We start from the raw sequence: 24,151 nt of genomic DNA, 5'->3' as shown, positions 1-24,151 counted from the left end.
ACTACAATGAGGATTTGCTCCAGCTTATAATCATCCCTCACCGTCGGTGGGTGACCGTTGTAAACGTAGTGCACGCTCTTAAGTTCACTGAACTACATTCGTGCATCATACAAAATTCGTATTGTGGCGCAATACGTAACACGTAGAAAATGGCTTACCAGAACACAGTGTCTACGCCGAACATAGCGAAAACTCGCCTCTTAAATAAAATCTCCAGATATATTGTCCTCTCGCATTAGATGAGCCTTCTTGATTGATCTTTCTTGCTTATTAATTACTGTAGTTCATTGGGTGGTTTCTTCTCTCGTTGCTTAGCTATATGCAGTGGCAGCTTTTCCTTCGAGTCAGTATTATCTTCGACTCTTCTTTCTCCCCTTTCGTTTCGTTCAGTCAGCAAAAGAGGTCTTGCTCTTACTACAAATGCTTTATCTCCCACACATTTGTAAGTTGACTCTGCCAGCTACGAGTAACATATAGCAGATATTTAATTGAGATGTTGCCTCTTTCTACGCAAATACTCGCTGGTAGATCCTCTTACAGCAGCTGAGATTTTCGCTGTCTCTTCTTGCCTCCCATAGTACCGTACGCATATAAATCTTCGCTTCTGCAAAAGTTTATGTTTACTAACTACATTTCCTGCTGCGTCTGTCTTCTTCGCTGTAACGTTTTCTTCATCACTCTGCCTCCCAGCACATCGCACGTTTACTGGATCTCGTTTCTTCTGAAATGTAAGCTCGATAAGAAAATTCCCTATTAATGCTGATCTCTGCACTGAAATCTCCTTTGCTTCATCTTCCTCTGCCCCTTCGCCTTCAATTTTGTCTACGTCCTTCCTTTCTCTTCTTCCTCTCTCTTGAATTCTTTCTTGTCTTCATCTCCCACTACCATTGTAGCTACTATACCTTCGTTTCACTCATTCTACTGCATTTATATTTCCATGACAATGTCTGTGTATCATACATCAGTATCAGCACCTTCTCCATTTCCATCTTTTGCAACATTACCACCTCCAAACTCTTCGACAAATCCCTCAGTCTTTTCTCCGTTCTCAGCTCATGCCTTCTTCTCTGTCGCTCAGGCCACGCAGGTTTCGGCAACTGTACACCTTTGCAGGCGCACGCCCGCACGCACACGGGGGAGAAGCCGCACCGGTGCGCCGAGTGCGGGAAGTCGTTCAGCCAGCTGCGCAACTACAAGTACCACGTGTCGGTGCACGCGGGCACGCGGGAGTTCGCCGCCGCCTGCCCCGAGTGCGGCAAGGTGTTCAACGACCGCGGCTACCTCAGCTCGCACATGAAGATCCACCGCAACCGCAAGGAGTACGCCTGCGCCGAGTGCGGCCGCCGCTTCAACCAGCGCGTCGCCTACAACTCGCACGTGCGCATACACACGGGCGAGCGGCCGCACACCTGCGCGCTCTGCGACAAGGCCTTCACGCGCTCGGTACTACTCAAGCAGCACATGCGTAGGCACACCGGTGAGAAGCCCTACAGCTGTGAGGTACGTTTTGGGAACAAAGTATACTTCCGGTTTACTCTTACTTTCCCTGACTAACCTTTACGTGTACCTCTCCAAACCGGACCTACTCGTATAGGCCAATGCGCAATGAGACAGTTTGCAGGGCACGGATGTGAGCTAGATTCGGATCCATTGTGCACAGTGGATTAACAGCTATCAGGCAAATGCTGGGCTGGCGCTTAGGTTCCCCCCTCATAGAACATGATAAACAAGGAGGTAAGATACGATAAGTTGACATGATACACAGACATACACTCCTGGAAATGGAAAAAAGAACACATTGACACCGGTGTGTCAGACCCAACCATACTTGCTCCGGACACTGCGAGAGGGCTGTACAAGCAATGATCACACGCACGGCACAGCGGACACACCAGGAACCGCGGTGTTGGCCGACGAATGGCGCTAGCTGCGCAGCATTTGTGCACCGCCGCCGTCAGTGTCAGCCAGTCTGCCGTGGCATACGGAGCTCCATCGCAGTCTTTAACACTTGTAGCATTCCGCGACAGCGTGGACGTGAACCGTATGTGCAGTTGACGGACTTTGAGCGAGGGCGGATAGTGGGCATGCGGGAGGCCGGGTGGACGTACCGCCGAATTGCTCAACACGTGGGCCGTGAGGTCTCCACAGTACATCGATGTTGTCGCCAGTGGTCGGCGGAAGGTGCACGTGCCCGTCGACCTGGGACCGGACCGCAGCGACGCACGGATGCACGCCAAGACCGTAGGATCCTACGCAGTGCCGTAGGAGACCGCACCGCCACTTCCCAGCAAATTAGGGACACTGTTGCTCCTGGAGTATCGGCGAGGACCATTCGCAACCGTCTCCATGAAGCTGGGCTACGGTCCCGCACACCGTTAGGCCGTCTTCCGCTCACGCCCCAACACCGTGCAGCCCGCCTCCAGTGGTGTCGCGACAGGCGTGAATGGAGGGACGAATGGAGACGTGTCGTCTTCAGCGATGAGAGTCACTTCTGCCTTGGTGCCAATGATGGTCGTATGCGTGTTTGGCGCCGTGCAGGTGAGCGCCACAATCAGGACTGCATACGACCGAGGCACACAGGGCCAACACCCGGCATCATGGTGTGGGGAGCGATCTCCTACACTGGCCGTACACCTCTGGTGATCGTCGAGGGGACACTGAATAGTGCACGGTACATCCAAACCGTCATCGAACCCATCGTTCTACCATTCCTAGACCGGCAAGGGAACTTGCTGTTCCAACAGGACAATGCACGTCCGCATGTATCCCGTGCCACCCAACGTGCTCTAGAAGGTGTAAGTCAACTACCCTGGCCAGCAAGATCTCCGGATCTGTCCCCCATTGAGCATGTTTGGGACTGGATGAAGCGTCATCTCACGCAGTCTGCAGGTCCAGCACTAACGCTGGTCCAACTGAGGCGCCAGGTGGAAATGGCATGGCAAGCCGTTCCACAGGACTACATCCAGCATCTCTACGATCGTCTCCATGGGAGAATAGCAGCCTGCATTGCTGCGAAAGGTGGATATACACTGTACTAGTGCCGACATTGTGCATGCTCTGTTGCCCGTGTCTATGTGCCTGTGGTTCTGTCAGTGTGATCATGTGATGTATCTGACCCCAGGAATGTGTCAATAAAGTTTCCCCTTCCTGGGACAATGAATTCACGGTGTTCTTATTTAAACTTCCAGGAGTGTAGATTACCTTAGCACCTATGGCTTCAGGAAGGACATCACACCACCATGTTATACAATAAAAATATAATTATTCATTCCTGAAAAAGTAGACACTGTACTAGACGTGAAAAGAAGAGAACAGATTACCTTTTTAAAACCATTTGGATTGCTTTCTATTCATTTCGCTGTATTTCTTGTTATGTGGATTAACTAGGACGTAAATCACTGAAAATATTAGAAACTGTAAGATGGCCTTTAGAGTATGGCCATACATGAAGGTTTTGGCGCCACTTACACTGAAGAGCCAAAGAAACCGGTACATCTACCTAATATCGTGTAGGGCCGCCGGGAGCACGCAGAAGTGCCGCAACACGACGTGGCATGGACTCAAATAATGTCTGAAGTAGTCCTGGAGAGAACTGAGACCATGAATCCTGCAGGGCTGTCCATAAATCCGTAAGAGTACGAGGGGGTGGAGATCTCTTCTGAGCAGTTGCAAAAAATTCCAGATAAGCGTAATAAGATTCATGTCTGGGGAGCTTGGTGGCCAGCGGAAGTGCTTAAACTCAGAAGAGGTTTGGTTCAAATGGCTCTGAGCAGTATGCGACTGAACTGCTGAGGTCATCAGTCGCCTAGAACTAATGAAACCTAACTAACCTAAGGACATCACAGACATCCTTGCCCGAGGCAGGATTCGAACCTTCGACCGTAGCGGTCGCTCGGTTCCAGACTGTAGCGCCTAGAACCGCACGGCCACTCTGGCCGGCTCAGAAGGGGTTCCTGGAGACAATGTGTAGCAATTCTGGACGTGTTGGGTGTCGCACTGTCCTGCTGGAATTGCCCACGTCCGTCGGATTGCATAATGGACAGTAATTGATGCAGGTGATGGTTCAAATGGCTCTAAGTACTATGGGACAACATCTAATGTCATCAGTCCTCTAGACTTAAACCTAACTAACGTAAGAACATCACACCCATCCATGCCCGAGGTTCGATTCGAACCTGCGACCGTAGCAGCAGCGGCCGGCGATGAAGATGATCAGATACGATGCTCACGTAGGTATCACCTGTCAGAGTTATATCTAGACGTATCAGGAGGTCTCACATGACTCCAATTACACACACTCCGCACCATTCCAGAGCCTCCACCAGCTTGAATAGTCCCCTGCTGACATGTAGGGTCCATGGATTCATGAGGTTGTCTCCTTACCGGTACACGTCCATCTCTTCGATAGAATTTGAAACGAGACTCGTCCGACCAGGTAACATGTTTCCACACATCAACAGTCTAATATCAGTGTTGGGCCGAGGCGCGGCGTAAAGCTTTCTGTCGTGCAGTCTTGAAGGGTGCACGAGCGGGCCTTTCTGCTCCGAAAGCCCATATCGATGATGTTTCGTTGAATGATTCGCACGATGACAGTTGTTGATGGCCCAGCATTGAAATCTGCAGAAATTTGCGGAAGGGTTGCACTTGTGTCACGTTGAACGGTTTTCTTCAGTCGTCGTTGGTCCCGTTCTTGTGCGATATTTTTCCGGTCGCAGTGATGTCGAAGATTAATGTTTTATCGGATTCCTGATATTCACTGTACACTCGTGAGATGATACGGGAAAATCCCCACTTCATCGCTACCTCGGAGATGCTGTGTCCCAGTGCTCGTGCGCCGATTATACTCGTAACACCACGTTCAGTCTTGATAACCTGCCACTGTAGCAGTAGTAAGCGATCCGACAACTGCACCAGACACTTATTGTCTTGTGTAGGCGTTGCCGACCGCAGCGCTTTATTCTGCCTGTTTACATATCTCTGTATTTGAATACGCATGCCTATAGCTGTTTCTTTGGCGCTTTTGTGTACTGATACACTTTTTGCAATAACATTTATTTTCGCAAGACATTGGGATGATATACGGGGGAGGTATTCAAATCTCAATCTAAAGATTGTGGTTTTAAGTTTTCATTGATTTCCTAAAATGACTTCAGTGAATTTCATTCTGTATGAACTGAAATAACGCACTGACTTTTACCTTTTTCCCGTATCATTTAACCTCCTGATACAAAATTGGAATGTTCTTGTAAGTCATTACATTTCTGTTATAAACCGGAACTTGTAGGTGATGAACTTCAAGAACTGTATTGCCTTCCACAATTTTACATCGGAAGTCTTGCCTGTTATTACACTCAGCACAATCATTTGGAACTCATATTGAAAATTATTTCTCCTAAAGCCAATTATATTGACTTCTATCCAGTTTGCAATATTTCTGATTGTGTGGGTTAACGAGGATGTAAACCACTGATTTACAGTCTGTAAGGTGGCTTTTAGAGGGTAGATGTAGGTTTTTTGGCGCTAAATTTTTATACCTCTTTTGCTTTAAAATTTTGCTTGCGCCAAATACTGGGGAGAGGTATTCAAATCCCAAGTCTGACATCGTGATTTAAATTTTTATTGTTCTCGTAAAATCACTTCAGTGTTGGTGAAACAACATTACTATCACTTTCCTTTTTCACCCTACACGAAATTAAATACCACATAGAGTATAACATTATTCCATTATCATTTAAGCACCTTGAAATTAGTAATGTCAAAAAATTTGATAAACATGTCCCTCATTTATGGTGAGAGGCTACTAACTGTATATGATAAAAGGACACAGTTTTTTGCCTAAAGCACTATATCGGTTTCATTGGGATACACAGAAGTCCTACACAAATATTGTTGTACTGCAAACCATTTCCATACTGGAACATTCCTCACCATTTGTTTTGAGTAACACAAAGCATTTTCTAGTGCCTCTCAGGAGATATAAACATTGGTAGTGTGCGTTCAACTGAATCGAAAATGTAATGAGCCTTCGTCCTTTCCTGTTCCAGAAACTCATAGTCACGATTACTTGCTATTTAGTGTAAGGTTTCAGGCAACTGTTCATTAATTTCAGTTCAATCAGTTGTTCAGTGTAGTAAGTAAATTCTCCAGTGAATGTATTTTTTACTTTCAATTTTTAAAGTTGCTGATACAAAATTGGAATGATTTACCAGTTCACAGCATTTTAGCTATAAACCGGAAGATTTTCGTGGTGAACTGTAGCAGCTATATTGCCATTCACAATTTCAAATGTGATCTCAATGCGAACTTCACACATGCCCTTTATTAATCTCACCACAACCATTTGGATCTCATATTTAAACCAACAAATTTTAAAACCAATTATATTGATCTCTACTGACTTTGCTGTATTTCTAGTTATGTGTATTAACTAGGATATTAATCATTAAAAAAGATTTACAAACTGTGGGATGGCTTTCTCTGTATACATGCAGGTCCAGGTTTCTGACGCTAAGTATTTCTAACGTTTCTTTGTTTGTGCAATACATTGCGGTGATATATGGGAGAGTAACTCAAATCTCAGTCTTAACATCGTGATTTGAATATTCATTGGTCCTCTAAAATAACTACAGTGAATTCTGGAGTGGTTGGTGGAACAACATCACTGTCACTTTCCACTTTCATCCTTCGTGAACTGCAATAGTGTATGAGTGGTAGGGCAAAGAGAGCATCAGGCAAATTTGTTAGTGTGGGTTTCATACATTCAGGGGCAAACTCGATTGATTTCTAGTCCCCTCGCCTTAAGTTATTGTTCTGCTATGCGGTTTTTAGTCCCCTGAAAGTAATCTATATGAGAAAAAACCCCACCTGTTCCCCTTCCCTTCCGCCTCATCCATCCTCTGGAAACCTCCAACCCTTCCCTCCTCCCCCTGGCTGATACAAGCGTATTTTCAGGCCTGAGTTATTTAAATAGCCCACTCTCACTTTATCAATTTGATTGACTAATTAATTAAAGTGATCAGATAAATAACCCCTCCTCCTCTGGGAAATCCCCCAGCCCTAGCCCTCCCCTCCCCCACCAGGAAATTGGTGGGAAAAAGATTCACTTGATTAGCCATTTACCGAGATACCAATTGCAGTGTATGCAATATTCTTTAAAGAATTACTAGTAGACAAGGTAATGTGTGGAACATAGTTTATTTTTGACAATTTGTAGGATATAAAGCGGTGTAAGAAATATAGTTTATTTCTTTATTTATTTAAAGAATTTTTCGGGAAATATTCGAGAAGATACAGGTAGAGTCTGTTATGTGCCACACTAACCCCAACTTTGTCCTAAGCAAAGTAGTGGATGTTGTGGTTGGTAGGAGAGCCAACACCGTGTTACTAGAGGAGGCCGAAAGGCACGCGTTTTAGCTCACGCAGGCTGGCGTGAGGTCTGGAACAGGACCAGGAAATTAGAATTTAGAAAAACGGGCGTAGCTGGTGGAATACTTAACTTTAATCCATTAATGACGAACGTCGGTCTGGACGGTACATGATTCTCAATATCAATAGTAACTGATAATGGCGCCTTGCTAGGTCGTAGCAAATAACGTAGCTGGAGGCTATGCTAACTATCGTCTCGGCAAATGAGAGTGTATTTAGTCAGTGAACCAAAGCCAGCAAAGACGGCTGTACAACTGGGGCGAGTGCTAGGGAGTCTCTCTAGACTAGACCCGCGGTGTGGCGGCGCTCGGTCTGCAATCAATGATAGTGGCGACACGTGGGTCCGACGTATACTACCGGACCGCGACCGATTTAGAGGCTACCACCTAGCAAGTGTGGTGTCTGGCGGTGACACCACATTCCTCCTCCGCAAATCGGCGTACGGTTGTGGCATTAGGTTTCCGCCCGCCGTGGGGAGGACCCCATGTTGACGTATGCGTCTAGGTGGGGAGCCTAACAACATGCGAGGCTGTGCCACCAGCACCCTGCCATTCGGACCGCGGGGAGCTAGGAAACGCCTGAAAACCTGCTCCAGGGTGCACGCCAACATGCGGTGTATGTGCCCGTAGAGAGACAGGATTGGCCGAAGGGTCGACCTCCATCGGGCCGGGGCACCCGACGGGCGAAGACGACATATGGTCCGGAGCGGGCAAGAGTTCCATGTCAGAGGACATCTGGTCACAGGAAGCGATCGGCGGTGCGTGACCCAGGGAGGCGCCCGGCGGTTGCAGCGACGCGTCCACTGCGGGCGACGCCGGCGGGAGAACAGGCGGCGGCGGCGGCGGTGTCGGCGCGTCGCCATGGGGCAAAATGGAAGGCAGCTTCGGTAACACCTGGGGCTGAGGCGAGCCAGTAGATGGGTCCCCGGGGCGCTGACCGGACGGCACCGTCGCTGAAAGCAGACGGCGAGCGGCAGATCCCGCGCGACGACAGAGGTGCAGCTGATTGAGATGCCGACGCACCTCACCATAGGCCCCCAGAACCAGATACATAGCTCGTCCGAGGCAGCGAAGAATGCGCCCTTCGAGCCAATGCTGTGAACCTCGGTAGTGGTGATAGTAGACAACGTCGCCTGGAGCAAAAGCAGGTGTCTGTCGCTGCACAGGAACCTGATGCGGCGGATGTATCAAAGACATAAAGGTTCGATGGTGACGACCGTGGAGCAACTCAGCAACCATCTCGGGGCTGAGAGCGATACGAGGACAAAAAGAGCAATAACGCGTCCTCCCGAGAATGCGACTCTTTCAACTTCAACATCTGTGACTTGAAAGTCCTGACCAATCGTTCAGCGGCACCGTTTGACTGTGGCGAAAACGGCGCGGACGTCAGTTGTTGAATACCATTGGCCTTGCAGAATGACTGAAATTCTGCGGACATGAATTGTGGGCCATTGTCGGAAACAATAGTCTGTGGAAGACCTTCAATGCAAAAGATAGCGGATAACGCTTGGATGGTGGCAGATGACGTTGTGGAAGACATCTGGACAACAAAAGGAAAATTACTGAATGAATCCACCACAACCAACCATCGAGCATTCCAGAATGGACCAGCAAAATCGATGTGTAAGCGTTGCCAAGGGGAAGTGGCTTTTGGCCATGCTAAGAATTTCTGCGGTGGTGCTGATTGTTGTTCGGCACACACCATGCAAGAAGAGCACATATTCGTAATCGCGACATCGATTCCGAACCAAGTACAGTGCTGACGAGCAAGTTGTTTCGTTCTCTCTATACCCCAATGTCCTTGGTGGAGAAGCAGTTAGACAGAAGACTGTAACGAACGTGGTACCACGACCCTGGACTGATCATTATCAGAACGCAACAGCAAAACACCACGTCGTACAAAAAGTTTCTCCCTGTGAGCAAAAAATCGGCGAACCAACGGGTCTCCGATCTGTGACTTTGACAAGGGCCATTGCGTAGCAACAAAACGCAGAACGGGAGCAAGGACAGTGTCGGCAGCTGTGGCTGTAGCTACACGACGAAAATCAATCGGAAACGATTCGACCTCGTCATCGGTTTCCGCATCAATGAACATGCAAGCAAGTTCGGAGGAATCGAATGCCCTATCCTCAGCAACAGGCAAGCGGGACAACGCATCGGCATTTCCGTGCTTAGCAGTGGACCGATACAAGATATCGTAGCGGTACTGCGAGAGGAAAATAGACCAGCGAATGAATTTCTGCGGCGAAATCAAGTCTTGCATGGCACGAAGGTGCGTGGGACTGGAATGTATGCCTTGGGCATTGAGTACATGTGCCAAGTATGTCAAGTCATGAGCAAAAAACACACATTTATCCTTCCGCAAGGGAAGACCATTTTGTCGCAAGAGCTGAAATAATGTTCTGAGATTGGCCAAATGTTCTTCTTCCGTCTTTCCAGAGATCACAATATCGTCCAGATAATTTGGTGCAGTAGGGACCGACGCACAAACAGTTTGTAGATATTGCTGAAACAATGCAGGGGCGGATGCACACCCGAATGGCAGTCGTTTGAATCGATACAAACCAAGATGCGTGTTAACCACCAAAACGCTCTGGGATTCTTTGTCCACCGGTATTTGCAAGTACGCGTCTGCGAGGTCCAACTTCGAAAAATATTTACCCTGGCACAGGTCGTCAAAAAGATCTTCAGGGCTGGGTAAAGGAAAAGTTGCAATCTCTAGTTGTGGATTCACTGTTGCCTTGAAGTCCACACAAAGTCTCAACTTTCCGGAAGGTTTTGGCAAAATTACTAAGGGTGATGCCCAGAGAGAAGCCTGCACACGTTCAATTACACCTTGTGATTCCAAATCGTGTAATGTTTTTGCGACCACATCACGCAATGCGTGGGGAACATTGCGCACTCTGAAAAATTTCGGTTGCGCGTTTACTTTCAGTTCCAAATGTGCTTTATAGTTCTTAGCGCAACCGAGGCCCCGTGCAAAAATGTCTACAAATTCTTCACATAGACGAGAAACACTGTCTGAAGCCACAGTCTGGTTCACTGAGAGGACTTGATTTACTATAGACAAGTTAAACAACTGAAACAAATCGAAACCAAACAAGTTCACTGTAGAAGAAGAAAGAAGGAAGTAAAATGACACAAGTTTTGTTTGTCCTTTGTATGTTGCAAGAAGGCTGCACTGTCCTAACACAGGGATCTCTTGACCTGAATAGCTAGTTAACATTTGCGGCACGCAACGGAGGTGTGCGCAGCAGTTTGTAAGTGTCTTGATTGATCAGTGAAACTGCACCTCCTGTATCGAGCTGGAATGGTATCACTTTACCGTTAATGTCCAAGTCTACAAAAAGTTTATTGTCCTGCTGACGACAAGAGCGACTGTCTCGTGCAACGTGAACTGACACCGGTACAGAATCACTGGCGGCTTGACGGGAGTTCCGGCGATGTCGACGCACACTATTTTTGGAACGAACATAGTCACTGTTAGAGAGAGTGGCACTGCGCGAAGTGGAATGAACTACATGAATTTCGATGGGCGATGTTTCGCGAGCCTGAGTATCCTTGGTTCGATTCCGATTCCGGCGCGTAGCAAAGGGCCGGGACCGGTTTTGAGCTTCCGATCTGAGCTTTTTCTGGCAAACACTCTTAACACGTCCTTTTTTATTACAATAAAAGAAAAAAGCTTGGCGTGACGGGCAATTCTCACGTGAATGTGTAGTAACACACCGCGGGCATGATTTGATCACTGAATTTGCTTGCCGGCGCGTGGCTTAGAGCCTGGCGGCAGCGACGCGGCCGGGTGCGAGGGCTGTTTACTGCTCGCCCGGCGGGCCGGTTAACCTGACACACTACTGGCGAAGTTTCAAATGATTCCTGAGCAAAGTCAAGTGTGTCCTGCCGATCCAATATGTCCATCACTTGTTGAAGGGAGGGATTGACTAGTTCAAAAATCTATTCTCTTATCCGAACATCAGAAACGTTCTGTGCAATTGCATCACGTACCATAGTATCTGAATAAGGGAGTCCACATTGACACTCAAAAGCACAATCCCTAGTAAGGCCTTGCAAGGTTGCAACCCACTCCCGATTAGTCTGACCTGCCGTACGTTTTGTACGAAAGAAGGTATACCGTTTGGCAACTACATTGACTGATTCTTTGAAATATGCATCTAATGCACACAAAATTTCTTCGTAAGACAGAGTTGCTACGTCGCGGTGGGGAAATAATTTGACTATCACACGGTACGTTTGTACCCCGACGGATGAAAGGAGAAAAGGCTACCGCTCGTTACCTTGAATTCTATAGGCGACGAGATGGAATCCAAATTGGCGTGACCACTCCGTCCAGCTTTCCAGTGCAGCATCAAAAGGTCGAAAAGCGTGTGGTGGCTGCGTTAGCGGTGAAGTGGCTGCTGCCGCATCGTTTTGCATCGCACGTTGACCCTGGACGAGCTGTCCAAGGGCATCCAGTAATGCGTGTGTCTGCTGATTCTGTAAGTGATAAAATTCGGACAGTACATGTGGAGATTGTGGCGAAGCCATTACACAAGTAAATCAGGGCAATACCGACAAGAACGCGGTTTTGCCTCTTCGCCAATGTTGTGGTTGGCAGGAGAGCCAACACGGTGTTACTAGAGGAGGCCGAAAGGCACGCGTATTAGCTCACGCAGGCTGGCCTGAGATCTGTAAACGGACAAGGGAATTAGAATTTAGAAAAACGGACGTAGCTGGTGGAATACTTAACTTTAATCCATTAATGACGAACGTCGGTCTGGACGGTACATGATTCTCAATATCAATAGTAACTGATAATGGCGCCTTGCTAGGTCGTAGCAAATAACGCAGCTGAAGGCTATGCTAACTATCGTCTCGGCAAATGAGAGCGTATATAGTCAGTGAACCATCGCTAGCAAAGTCGGCTGTACAACTGGGGCGAGTGCTAGGGAGTCTCTCCATACTAGACCTGCCGTGTGGCGGCGCTCGGTCTGCAATCACTGATAGTGGCGACATGCGGGTCCGACGTATACTACCGGACCGCGGCCGATTTAATGGCTACCACCTAGCAAGTGTGGTGTCTGGCGGTGACACCACAGTGGGTACCTCGTAACCCCCCCTCCCTTAACTTTTACTGTCTTGGAAATATTCTCTCACTCTGTCAGATTGATCGACGAATTAATTAAACTGACATCCTTTGTATGCGGTCAGTTTTTTTCCTTGAGTCCTATTGGTGGTTTTTTTTTTTTTTGTCATCAGTCTTCTGACTGGTTTGAAGTGGCCTGCCACGAACTTCTCTCCTGTACTAACCTCTTCATCTCAGAGTAGCACTTGCAACCTACGTCCTCAATTATTTGCAGGATATATTCCAATCACTGTCCTCCTCTACAGTTTTTGCCCTCTACAGCTCCCTCTAGTACAATGGAAGTCATTCCCTCATATCTTAGCAGATGTCCTATCATCCTGTCCCTTCTCCCTTTCAGTGTTTTCCACATATTCCTTTCCTCTCCGATTCTGGGTAGAACCTCCTCATTCCTTACCTTATCAGTCCACCAAAATTCCAACATCCATCTGTAGCACCACATCTCAGATGGTTCCATTCTCTTCTGTTCCTGTTTTCCCACAGTTCATATCTCACTACCACTCGATGCTGTACTCCAGATGTACATTCTCAGGAATTTCTTCCTCAAATTAAGGTCGATATTTGATATTAGTAGACTTCTCTTGGCCAGGAATACCTTTTTTGCTATAGCTAGTCTGCTTTTGATGTACTCCGTGCTCCTTCCGTCATTGGTTATTTTGCTGAATAGGTAGCAGAATTCCTTAACTTCATCTACTTCCTGACCATCAGTCCTGATGTTAAGTTTCTCGCTGTTCTCATTTCTACTACTTCTCATTACAAAATTTTGTACATGGCTGCACGTTCAGAGATCGTGAATTGTTACAATGGAAGGAAAACAGCCCTCGGTCACTATTTTTAACGAATTAACCGGGTATCAACACTGCTAGGAGTGTCTTCCTCAGAATTTAAAACAAAGAATGGTCTATAACATGGTCACAGAATTATGACTAAAAACGTGTGATACAGCTGGCAGTACTTATTGTACAACCTGTAACCGCGCAAGTAACGAGCAGCCCTTAGTGGTTCGCCATCACAATTTTTTATCTTAAATATCTTTGTAACTAATGCCCTTTTGCCATATTTATTATTTTATAAATGACATACAAGTACTGAGAGTCTTTCGATGATTCTGTACTTATGCTCTGTATCATACATTTTTACTCATAATTCTGTGACCATGTTATAGACCATCCTTTTTTTAAATTCTGAGGAAGACACTCTTAGCAGTGTTGAAACACGGTTAATTCGTTAAAAATAGTGAGCGAGGGCTGTTTTCATTACCTTCGTCTTTCTTCGTTTTACTCTCAATCCATACTGTATACTCATTAGACTGTTCATTCCGTTTATCAAATCATGTAATTTTTCTTCACTTTCACTCAGGACAGCAACTGGTGAATACTAGGACTATTATAATTGGAGGGCTTGATACCGCAAATGCCTGGTTTCCAAACCCTACTTTGCCCCTTACAGATCTTTTCCACTGGCCTCTTATTGGTTTATACTGGCACAATTATGTCATTTAGTAGGAAGTCCATTACGTTGGAGGTAGCTGAAAATTTCAGATTTTGGCTCAGTTGCATACTACGTCTTTAAACAATTTGCGCCGCGCGGTCTTAGGCGCCTTGTCACGGACCGCGCGGTTCCCCCCGTCGGAGGTTCGAGTCCTCCCTCGGTCGTGGGTGTGTGTGTTGCCCTTAGCGTAAGTTAGTTTAAGTTAGATTACTTAGTTTGTAAGCTTAGGGACCGATGACCTAAACAGTTTGGTCCCAAAGATACTACCACAAATTTACAAATTTTGCGGAAGCGGCTGGATAGACGCGAGATCGCAATACCGCTATCTGAAACAACAAATTGTTCAATCGAGAATTTGATGTTGCGATTGGGTCTTTAAAGAACTATACAATTCCTAAAGTGGTTCCCTCCCCTATATTCAGAAGGGAGAGGAAGGTCCTAGTGCATGATAGGTTAGAGACAACGACAACAACAACAACAAATACCACTGTAACACAGAGTCCACTGCAGTGTATTGCAATCCAATCCGTCGGAGGTTACTGAAACACTCGTACGTCCCTTGCACTCATGTCTCGATGGCGACACGCAGCGCCACAGGCCAGAGATTTGCACAGAGTCAGTTGCCCCCAGGGATACATGTCTCAGCGATTGCGCCAGTTTAGCAGCAGCACTCTGCCCACTGGAGAGAAACGCCTGGCCATAGATGACTGGAGTGGTTGAAATTTGGATATCAGCAATACGTCCAACGCCAGCGTCAGTGACCGACATTGAATCAACTCAAATATCGACATAAAAATCGAACAATACTCGAAACACGCGCGATCTCGGATAAAGCCAAACACCTACTGAGTATTGGTTCACTATTCACCTATCCAGAGGCCGCAACGGCAGGGACTTGCCCCAACAGCTGCGGGCAAGAACCGATTGGCCGGCCGGCTGGAACTTTTCTTTGCATCCCCCGGCTCACGAGGGCCTTAAGCTGGAAATGCCCATTCGTTTCGGCCTCAGGCCACCTCTGCCACACACCCCGGACGCTAAACGATGTCGTCCTAGGAAAGCAGCCACATATTTATCGCTGTGTTTGCAGTTAAATATCACGCTTACGGTCCCAATTTGATGGCATTCGACAATGAATATCACTATTACATCAACAGGTATACAGTACATTGTTGTTAAAAGAAAAACATACAATAACTGTTCTGTAATGTGAAACTACCTGGCAGATTAAAACTGTGTGCTCGACCAAGACTCGAACTCGGGAACTTTGCCTTTCGCGGGCAAGTGGTCTACCAACTGAGCTACCCAAGCACGACTCACGGCACCTCCTCACAAGTACCTCGTCTCCTACCTCCCAAACTTAACAGACGCTCTCCTTGGTACAGCACTTGCCAGCGAAAGGCAAAGGTGAGTGAGTTCCAGTACAGCAGTGTGGGGCCGAGGCAGTTTCAGATAAGTTTTACAGTCTGACGATAATTTACGGATTTCTAGTTTTAGCTTGACGATGTCCGCTATGGACAATCGGTAGTTACTGTTATTCTGAAGAAGGTTGGGTTATATCAACTGAAACCTAGGTAAATTCTAGGTAAACGGTGCAACTGAGGCTGTTGATTATTAAAATTAATATTTATCCTCAATACACTACGTCCAGGATATGGTTCTAAGGTGGAACCACCACTCACTGTATCCTGAAATGTATTCCATGTTCGAAGGTGGATCCATCAGCGGGAGGATTAGGTCATGGGAGCCATCTTTGATACACACACAGACATAGCGATACATAACATAGAGAAAATTCACTGCAACTGTAGAATATGTGGTTGGAGGTGACTGGTCGGAGGTAACTGGATGTATTTAATACAGTGCCATAATATACCGTCCAACCAGAAAAATAGTACATTTGCGTTAGGTGGTGACAAGCAGTCTTAGAACGTGTGGCGTGTACTGTCATGATTGCATGGGCAGAAGGGGCATAAAATCTATAAAACGACGAAAACTGATGGATATACACATAAATTCAGGAAAAACATGTGAAAATGCGGAGAAATTGAGGGGAAGTGAGGGAGTACTTGCGTATGTTCTGCTGCAACATTCTTATATATCGGGACGAGTATGTGACAGCAATAGGAATACGAGAAAAAATACACATGTAAGCATACACGCCTCTAAAGCTATATTGGGCATGTGTCACGAAGACTCTGTTTTTCTTTGGTGTGGAAGGAAGTAGTTTTACCGTATTGAGGTTTGTCACTGTAGTGTATGGGATAGAAAACTTGCAGGGTGGATCTATGTCACATTAGGGACATGCATGTTCTGGTGGTGGTGGTTAGTGTTTAACGTCCCGCCGACAACGAAGTCATTAGGAGACGGAGCGCAAGCTCGGGTTAGGGAAGGATTGGGAAGGAAATCGGCCGTGCCCTTTCAAAGGAACCATTACGGCATTTGCCTGAAACGATTTAGGGTGTTTAAGTGCAGAACCATCCATGTGTTTATGTCCTACGATCACTTCTCTCTTGGCCATACCTCCTTGGTACTAACCCCAGATACTAGAACAATATTTTATAATTGCTAGCACAGTTGATTTACGTAAAGTGCTTTGAATTCCGTCCATGTGGAGCTCCATCACGCGTAAAGCACATGTTTCTTCTTAACCGACTATAGAACTTAGAACTACTTAAACCAAAGTAACCTAAGGACATCACACAAACCCATGCCCGATGCAGGATTCGAACCTGCGACCGTAGCGGTCTCTCGGTTCCAGATTGTAGCGCGTAGAACCGCTCGGTCACCGTGGCCGGCTGCAATTTGTTGTCCCACGAATAAGTACAGGCACAGGTTTGGCAAACTCTTATAAATTTCGTGCAGCTATGACTGGAAGGTAGTAGTTGAGGGACCGAGTGGCACATCGGATGAAAAACGCAGATGATGTTGATATTTAGCAACCTATTCTGTGAGGCAGGTTTACGACATTGCCCGCAGGCGATAAGGCACAGCCCAGCGGGCACTGTAGACAAGTGCCAAGTAGTCAGGGCAGCACAGGGCACTGATGTGCTGGAAGAACCCATACATAGCAGTTAGTACAGCGCTCAGTGACCTGTGTGTTCGGGCTGAAGCGGGCTGAGGAAAGCTGACGTAATTACACTACTGGCCATTAAAATTGCTACACCAAGAATAAATGCAGATTATAAACGGGTATTCATTGGACAAACATATTATACTAGAACTGACATGTGATTACATTTTCACGCAATTTGGGTGGATAGATCCTGAGAAATCAGTACCCAGAACAACCACCTCTGGCCGTAATAACGGCCTTGATACTCCTGGGCATTTAGTCAAACAGTGTACAGGTACAGCTGCCCATGCAGCTTCAACACGATACCACAGTTCATCAAGAGTAGTGACTGGCGTATTGTGACGAGCCAGTTGCTCATCCACCATTGACCAGACGTTTTCTGTTGGTGAGAGATCTGGAGAATGTGCTGGCCAGGGCAGCAGTCGAACATTTTCTGTATCCAGAAACGCCCGTACAGGACCTGCAACATGTGGCCGTGCATTATCCTGCTGAAATGTAGGGTTTCGCAGGGATCGAATGAAGGGTAGAGCCACGGGTCGTTACACATCTGAAATGTAACGTCCACTGTTCAAAGTGCCGTCAATGCGAACAAGGGGTGACCGAGATGTGTAAGCAATGGCACCTCATACCATCACGCCGGGTGATACGCTAGTATTAGGATGACGAATACACGCTTCCAATGTGCGTTCACCGCGATGTCGCGATTCTGCGTCAAGGGTAACCGCAGCCATGGTCTCCGAGGTGATAGTCCATGCTGCTGCGAACGTCGTCGAACTGTTATTGCAGATGGTTGTTGTCTTGCAAACGTCCCCATCTGCTGACTCAGGGATCGAGACGTGGCTGCACGATCCGTTACAGCCATGAGGATAAGATGCCTGTCATCTCGACTGCTAGTGATACGAGGGCGTTGGGATCCAGCACAGCATTCCGTATTACCCTCCTGAACCCACCGATTCCATATTCTGCTATCAGTCATTGGATCTCGACCAACTCGAGCAGAAATGTCGCGACACGATAAACCGCAATCGCGATAGGCTACAATCCGACCTTTATCAAAGTCGGAAACGTGATGGTACGCATTTCTCCTCCTTACACGAGGGATCACAACAACGTTCCACCAGGCAACGCCGGTCAACTCTGTTCGTGTATGAGAAATCTGTTGGAAACTATTCTCATGTCAGCACGTAGTAGGTGTCGCCACCGGCGCGACCCTTGTTTGAATGCTCTGAAAAGCTAAGTCATTAGCATATCACAGCATCTTCTTCCTGTCGCTTAAATTTTGCGTCTGTAGTATGTCATCTTCGTGGTGTAGCAATTTTAATGGCCAGTAGTGTATTAAAGAGCACTCCACTTGTCCCCTCCAGAGGAGCTACGTAAGAGGAGTAGGGAAAAGACGTATAAATAAATGAGGCCGGAAGCTCAAATCTGGCAGTCATACCGCCATTCCGCCCGCTTTTAGAACTGGATAGAATGACGATTGTTTCATTTCCAGGTCAGTCAGTGTGAACTTCTGGTGATGGATATCGGCGGCAAACTGGCCCACTGAAACTACCTCGAACATCCGCTGCACAGATACATTTCAGTTGTGATGGTGAGGTCATCTTTGGAACTGAACCAATGGAAGTAGCGAGAGGGCTGCTGGCCTCCACACTGAATGACATCGTCTGGTGGTCTGGAAGCTGCCATCCGCACGGGTGGGGCTGAAGTCCGAACTCGCAGGCTCCCTCTTGCAGAGCTGTCTACAGCCGCTCACTGAGCTGGCTGATGGTCGGAGCTGCCAAGGTTCACTACAACTACGGCGGACACTCCTGAACCCACCGATTCCATATTCTGCTAACAGTCATTGAATCTCGACCAAAGCGAGCAGCAACGTCGCGGTACGATCCCTTCAGCGCTCTACAAGGGGTTCACGAGTTGTGCTTGACGGAGCAGTTAGCTGTGTTAAGGGCCACGGGTGCTGCCAATACATGTGTCGGCCACGTAGCACTAGCAGGTGCGCTATATGTGCAAGACTGGGCGGCCAGATGCCGATGGTGCAGATTCCAGCAATGGCATTGCACTGACCCATGCATGCATGCATGCACGCTGTGCGGCGCTATTAGCGAGTCCAGCCAAAGGTCCGCCGGGTACCTTCGATGCAGTAAAGTTAATGACACACTTGCCAGTATTTCTCTGCACGTTTCGCCGTGAGACACCCCTCTCTCCGAAATCACACCTCTCTGTCGTTCTGACAGATTATAACCCCTGAGCTTCAGGGGTTGTAACAATTTGGTGTCATGAGTGGTCGTTCCGGGAAGTGTTCGCTATGTTTTGGTGAGAGAGTTGGTTTCAGCTGAGTGGTGAAAGGCAATGGCACTTGATGTAGGTACCAGCTCAGCACAATGTGTTGCGGTGAGTCTAAGTTTCATCTACGCTATTTTTGATGTCTGATGTCGTTGTCAGAGTTAGTTGTATGAGCTAGGGTACATGATATTACAGTTACTTTTGTGGAGCCACAGGAAGCAGTGTGCTTATCTTCGTTTCGAGATGATGGAGGACGTGAAAATTTAGTGCCAGTGGGGTGTTCGTTTTGTAATTTGTCTGGGTACGAGTTGCCGCGTACCAGAGCTGTAGCAGCTGTTTGTTCTGTATGTAGTCGTGCTGGTCATCTGTCTAGTAGCTGTAGAGAGTGTAGATGGGCGATGAATTCCAAGAGGAATTAATTGGTGTTTACATTTCTTGTGTAGGATTAAACGGGAGTTTGCTTTTTGTCTTCTTTTAAAAAAACCATCAGTTGAGTTAAGTTGGAAGCAGAGTACACAAAATGGTGGGAACACGTCCTACTACCGCGGTCGCAGTTGCTGCCTTATCTCGGCAATAGCAACCGTTAACAGAGCAGTATAACATGAAGCACGGACATTTCGAACTTAATCGTGAGTTAGCGGCTCGTAAAGAGAGTCACGATCAGTCGCAATCACAGTCCCGGGAGAGAGAGTCTGGATTGAGAGTGCCCTCTTTTCCGTATGACTTGGCATGGTTGCACTGATTAATACCTTCTCAGGCAACACAACGGAGGACGTTTTGCATTTGGTAAGTTTATTTAACTTATTAAATAAGGTCTCCCTGATATTTATTTGGTAATTTTACTTAACTGAAACTGTTATTAAAGAATGGCTGTCTGCTTTTAAAATAGCAATTTTCTTTAACTCAAGCTGTTATTATTGATGGCCTTGCCTGCCTTGCATTTGATACTTTTGCTTAACAGAAGCTGTTATTATTGAAGACCTGCCTGTTACCTTTTAATTTAATTAAGAGCTATTCATAATATGGGTTAGCTGAACCTCTTTTTAATCAAGGCCTTCATGTTTCATTGCCCTATTATTGACGTCTGGTATCTTACTCAATCTGTGTTCTAATTAAGTGAAACTGTGATTACCAAAGGTATTTATGTCAATAAGGCAGTAACAGGAAATGATACATGATGATAATTGGTCCCTAACCTTTCGCCTCACATCTCTTTCTCCATTGTAGGTTTCAATGTTATTAATATACAGATGCAATAATAAAATTGAATTTGTTTACAAATACTAGTCCTATACGAGCTGTGAATATTGAGTCATACTGACAATTTTTTAGGTGCAAACCTATTGAGCTGAAATAACTAAATACATGAGATTAACAAAAAATATCGTATGATGTGGGAAAACATAAAAACTATAAATTACGTGACATACATTTACTTGTTATACATTAGAAGGTTACTGTGAACAAAATATGTTTTGGGTGTAGACTGTACCATAACACACTCATTATACATAAAACATTTTTCGTGACTCATCATCTAATTTCTCCTTACTGACACAATCATCACACATTGCTACTAAATAGTTCATACATGAATATTTGTCACATCTGTTGCAAGTATATTTATTTTTCGGTCTTTATTCCTTGGACATTGGACAAAATTACTTGTTTTAGCCTTCTTAGGAGGTCCTAGAGGCAAACTTTCTGTCGAATGTTGTCGGACACTTGCAGCAAGCTGTGTAGGAACATCCACATCTTGTATCTGATTTACTTGGCTCCTAGTAAGCTGAAGAGACAAATTCTTCAAGAACTTCTGACGTATGTGTTCCTTTTTTGTGTTAGCATCATAAATTATTTGGGCATTAATTCCTCCCATATTCATTAGAGCAAATAACAAGGTCAGTTGCCACCGTCTAATGTTTCTTCATACATCATATGAGGCAGAGAGTTCATCTACATCAACACCACATTCTGTAATATTGTGGAAAGTATTGATCTCTGGTTTATCCATATCACCTGTTAAATCATCAATGGCAGCATCATGGTACAATGTTGACATCAGTAACACCATTTTATTCTTTTTTGGGGACATTCTCACGGAAACCGAAAATGCTCGCATGAACTCTTCGAACTCATGTATTTACAAATAATGGTGGAATCTCTGTCTTGTTTTTCCGCATTGCACCAACCATTGTAAGTTTATTTTCATTTAAAACTATGGAGATAAGGCTGTAACTTGGGAACCAGTTATCTGTCGTAATATCCCTACCAGAATTAGAAATTCGTTGTATAAGTCGTTCCACTAAGTCTTCTACTTTATTTCTAACTTTGAAACTCCCGGCTGTCTACTGACCTACATAGACTTCTAAATTCACAGCGTATCAACTAAGACATCAATTGGGCCAAAATTTTCAAACCATACTTTGCTGACTTTGTGGGTATGTACTTTCTGAAAGAGCAGTTCCCATAAAACGTTTCTCACTTTAGTCTAATGTAACATATCCACTGACAGAGAAATGTTTCTTACAGTTATCCACAAACTGGGTAAGAACATCTCTAATTGGAACCAGTTTGTCTACTTCTTGTCTGGCTGCTTGGGTATCTTGGTCATCAAAACGGCGATACTGCAACAGTAATCGGAATCTTTGGACTGGCAGAGATGCCCGAAAAATATATATCCTAGTTCCATAAGATGCACAAAGATCTTCCACTCTTGTTTGCCTTGTGTGTTCCTGTTAAATACAGGAGCCCTAGTACTGCCATCATTTCGTGTTTAGTTCTAGGTTTCAGTAGGTATTCCTGTGAATACTTCTCACTTTGACTCTCTATGCACTTATTTGTACATAAAACAATTTGTTCAATAATATCGGGACATGTAAATAGACTGAAACATTTATGTGTCGTGATCACTTACAACAGCAGCAACTTCTTCATCTTCATCACTGGAATCGATAGCCTCCTTATCAGGGACATCAGCAATGAATGTTCGTAGTTGGTCCGCTTCTGGCCCATTAGGTTCCGTCTGTAAAAATATTTGCTATTAATTATACAGTTTATTGTTATATCTTACAGAAAATACATTCAAAAATGCAATGAAATTGTTGCCCTGACTTTTCTTCTTGCGGGACGAGAGTGGTGTGTTGGGATCTCACAAACCCCAACGTGTTCCATCTTGTTTCAACATCACCCCACGAAGTTATGGAAACTCACTTTTACCACTCTACTTCGTGACAGCTACCTGGAACTAGAAAGCAGTATGACGTGTCACCTAGAGATTAAAAATAGAAATACTTTGTATACCACACCACTACAAGCCACTGCCAGACTAAATAAATAAATAAACTATATTCCAAACACTGCTCTGTATCCCATTCATAGTTTAAACAAACAATATTCCACGTATTGCCTTATCCACCAGAAATTGTTTAAACAATATTCCAAACACTGCAATCGATTTATCGTCAAATTCATTAAATAACTATATAAACTATATTCTATACACTGGCTTGTATCCCATAAATTGTTTAAATAAACAGTATTCCATAGATTTCCTTGTCTACCAGAAATTTTTTAAACAATATTCCATACACTGCAATCGATTACCCGCCAAATGGCCAATCAACTTCCTCTTTTTTCCATCCAATTTCCAGGTGGGAGAGGGGAGGGGGTAGCCTTGGGGATTCGCCATATGGGGGGAGTTAATTAAATGATCAGTTTATTTATTAGTCAATCAAAGTGATAGAGTGTGAGTGATCTATTCTGATAACTCAGGCCTGGAACTGTGGTTTTATCGGTGAAGGGAAGGGTGGGAGGTTTGAAGGTTGTCAGAGGAGTGGGGGAATAGGATGAGGAGGGGGAAGGTTGAGTGAGTTCCTCCAGATTATTCCCAGGGGCTACAAACAACTTAGAAGAACAACAGGTTATTAGGAGGGGGTCACAAACCAATGCAGTTTGCCACTGAATGTATGCAATATGCACTAACAAAGTGCCCTAATGCTCTCTTTGCCCTACTGCTTGCATGTACTCTTTCTGTTATCATTTAAGTTTCAGACACAAATTGTGAATGTTTTCCCAATTCATTCCATTTTATACACAAAACAGAAAGCATTGATGATGAACTTTGGCAACTGCATTGCTTTTCACAATTTTATATCAGTTCTGAATGTGAACATCACTCTTGTATGTCATTACTCTCAGCGCAACCACTGGGATATCATATTTAAAGTTAATTATTTGAAACCAATTAAACTGATTCCTATTGATTTTTCTGTATTTCTTGTTATGTGAGTAAACTAGGATGCAAATCACTGAAAAAATTTACAATCTGTAAGGTGGCTTTCACCGTATAGACATAGATGTAAACCTTTTAATGCTAAATATTTCTAACTTTTTTCAATAAAATTTCTTTGGTCAAGACACTGGGATGACATATGGGAGAGGTACCCAGATCTCAATCCTAAGATCGTGGTTTATGTCTTCATTGGTCTCCTAAAATCACTTCAGTTATTTGTGGATTAATTGGTGAAACAACAACGCTAAAATTTTACATTTTCTTTGTCTATGAACTAAAATACTGCATGGACCATAACTTTATTCCCTTGTCATATAAACAGCTAAAAATTAGTGGTGTCGATCTGCTACTAAGAGTGTATGATAAATAGATCCCGATTTTCTCGTAAAGGATTATGACAGTGTCATCAGGCTACAGACAGTTCCTGTATATATACTGTTGTACAGTAAACT

At 45.3% G+C, this 24,151-nt stretch overlaps 1 protein-coding gene across 1 annotated transcript in view; it reads left to right on the top strand.

The window, feature by feature from the left end:
- LOC126282297 (zinc finger protein 260-like) overlaps window positions 1-24,151 on the top strand; it is a 100,155-nt gene that overhangs the window by 57,949 nt on the left and 18,055 nt on the right. Inside the window, exon 4 of the mRNA XM_049981951.1 lies at window positions 1,114-1,500. Within this exon, the coding sequence (XP_049837908.1) occupies window positions 1,114-1,500 (387 nt within the window). The remainder of the gene's footprint in view (window positions 1-1,113; window positions 1,501-24,151) is intronic.

The sequence above is a fragment of the Schistocerca gregaria genome, chromosome 7 (assembly GCF_023897955.1).
Source record: "Schistocerca gregaria isolate iqSchGreg1 chromosome 7, iqSchGreg1.2, whole genome shotgun sequence".
NCBI classification, from domain to species: domain Eukaryota; kingdom Metazoa; phylum Arthropoda; class Insecta; order Orthoptera; family Acrididae; genus Schistocerca; species Schistocerca gregaria.
This window is presented reverse-complemented; position numbering and strand designations above follow the sequence as displayed.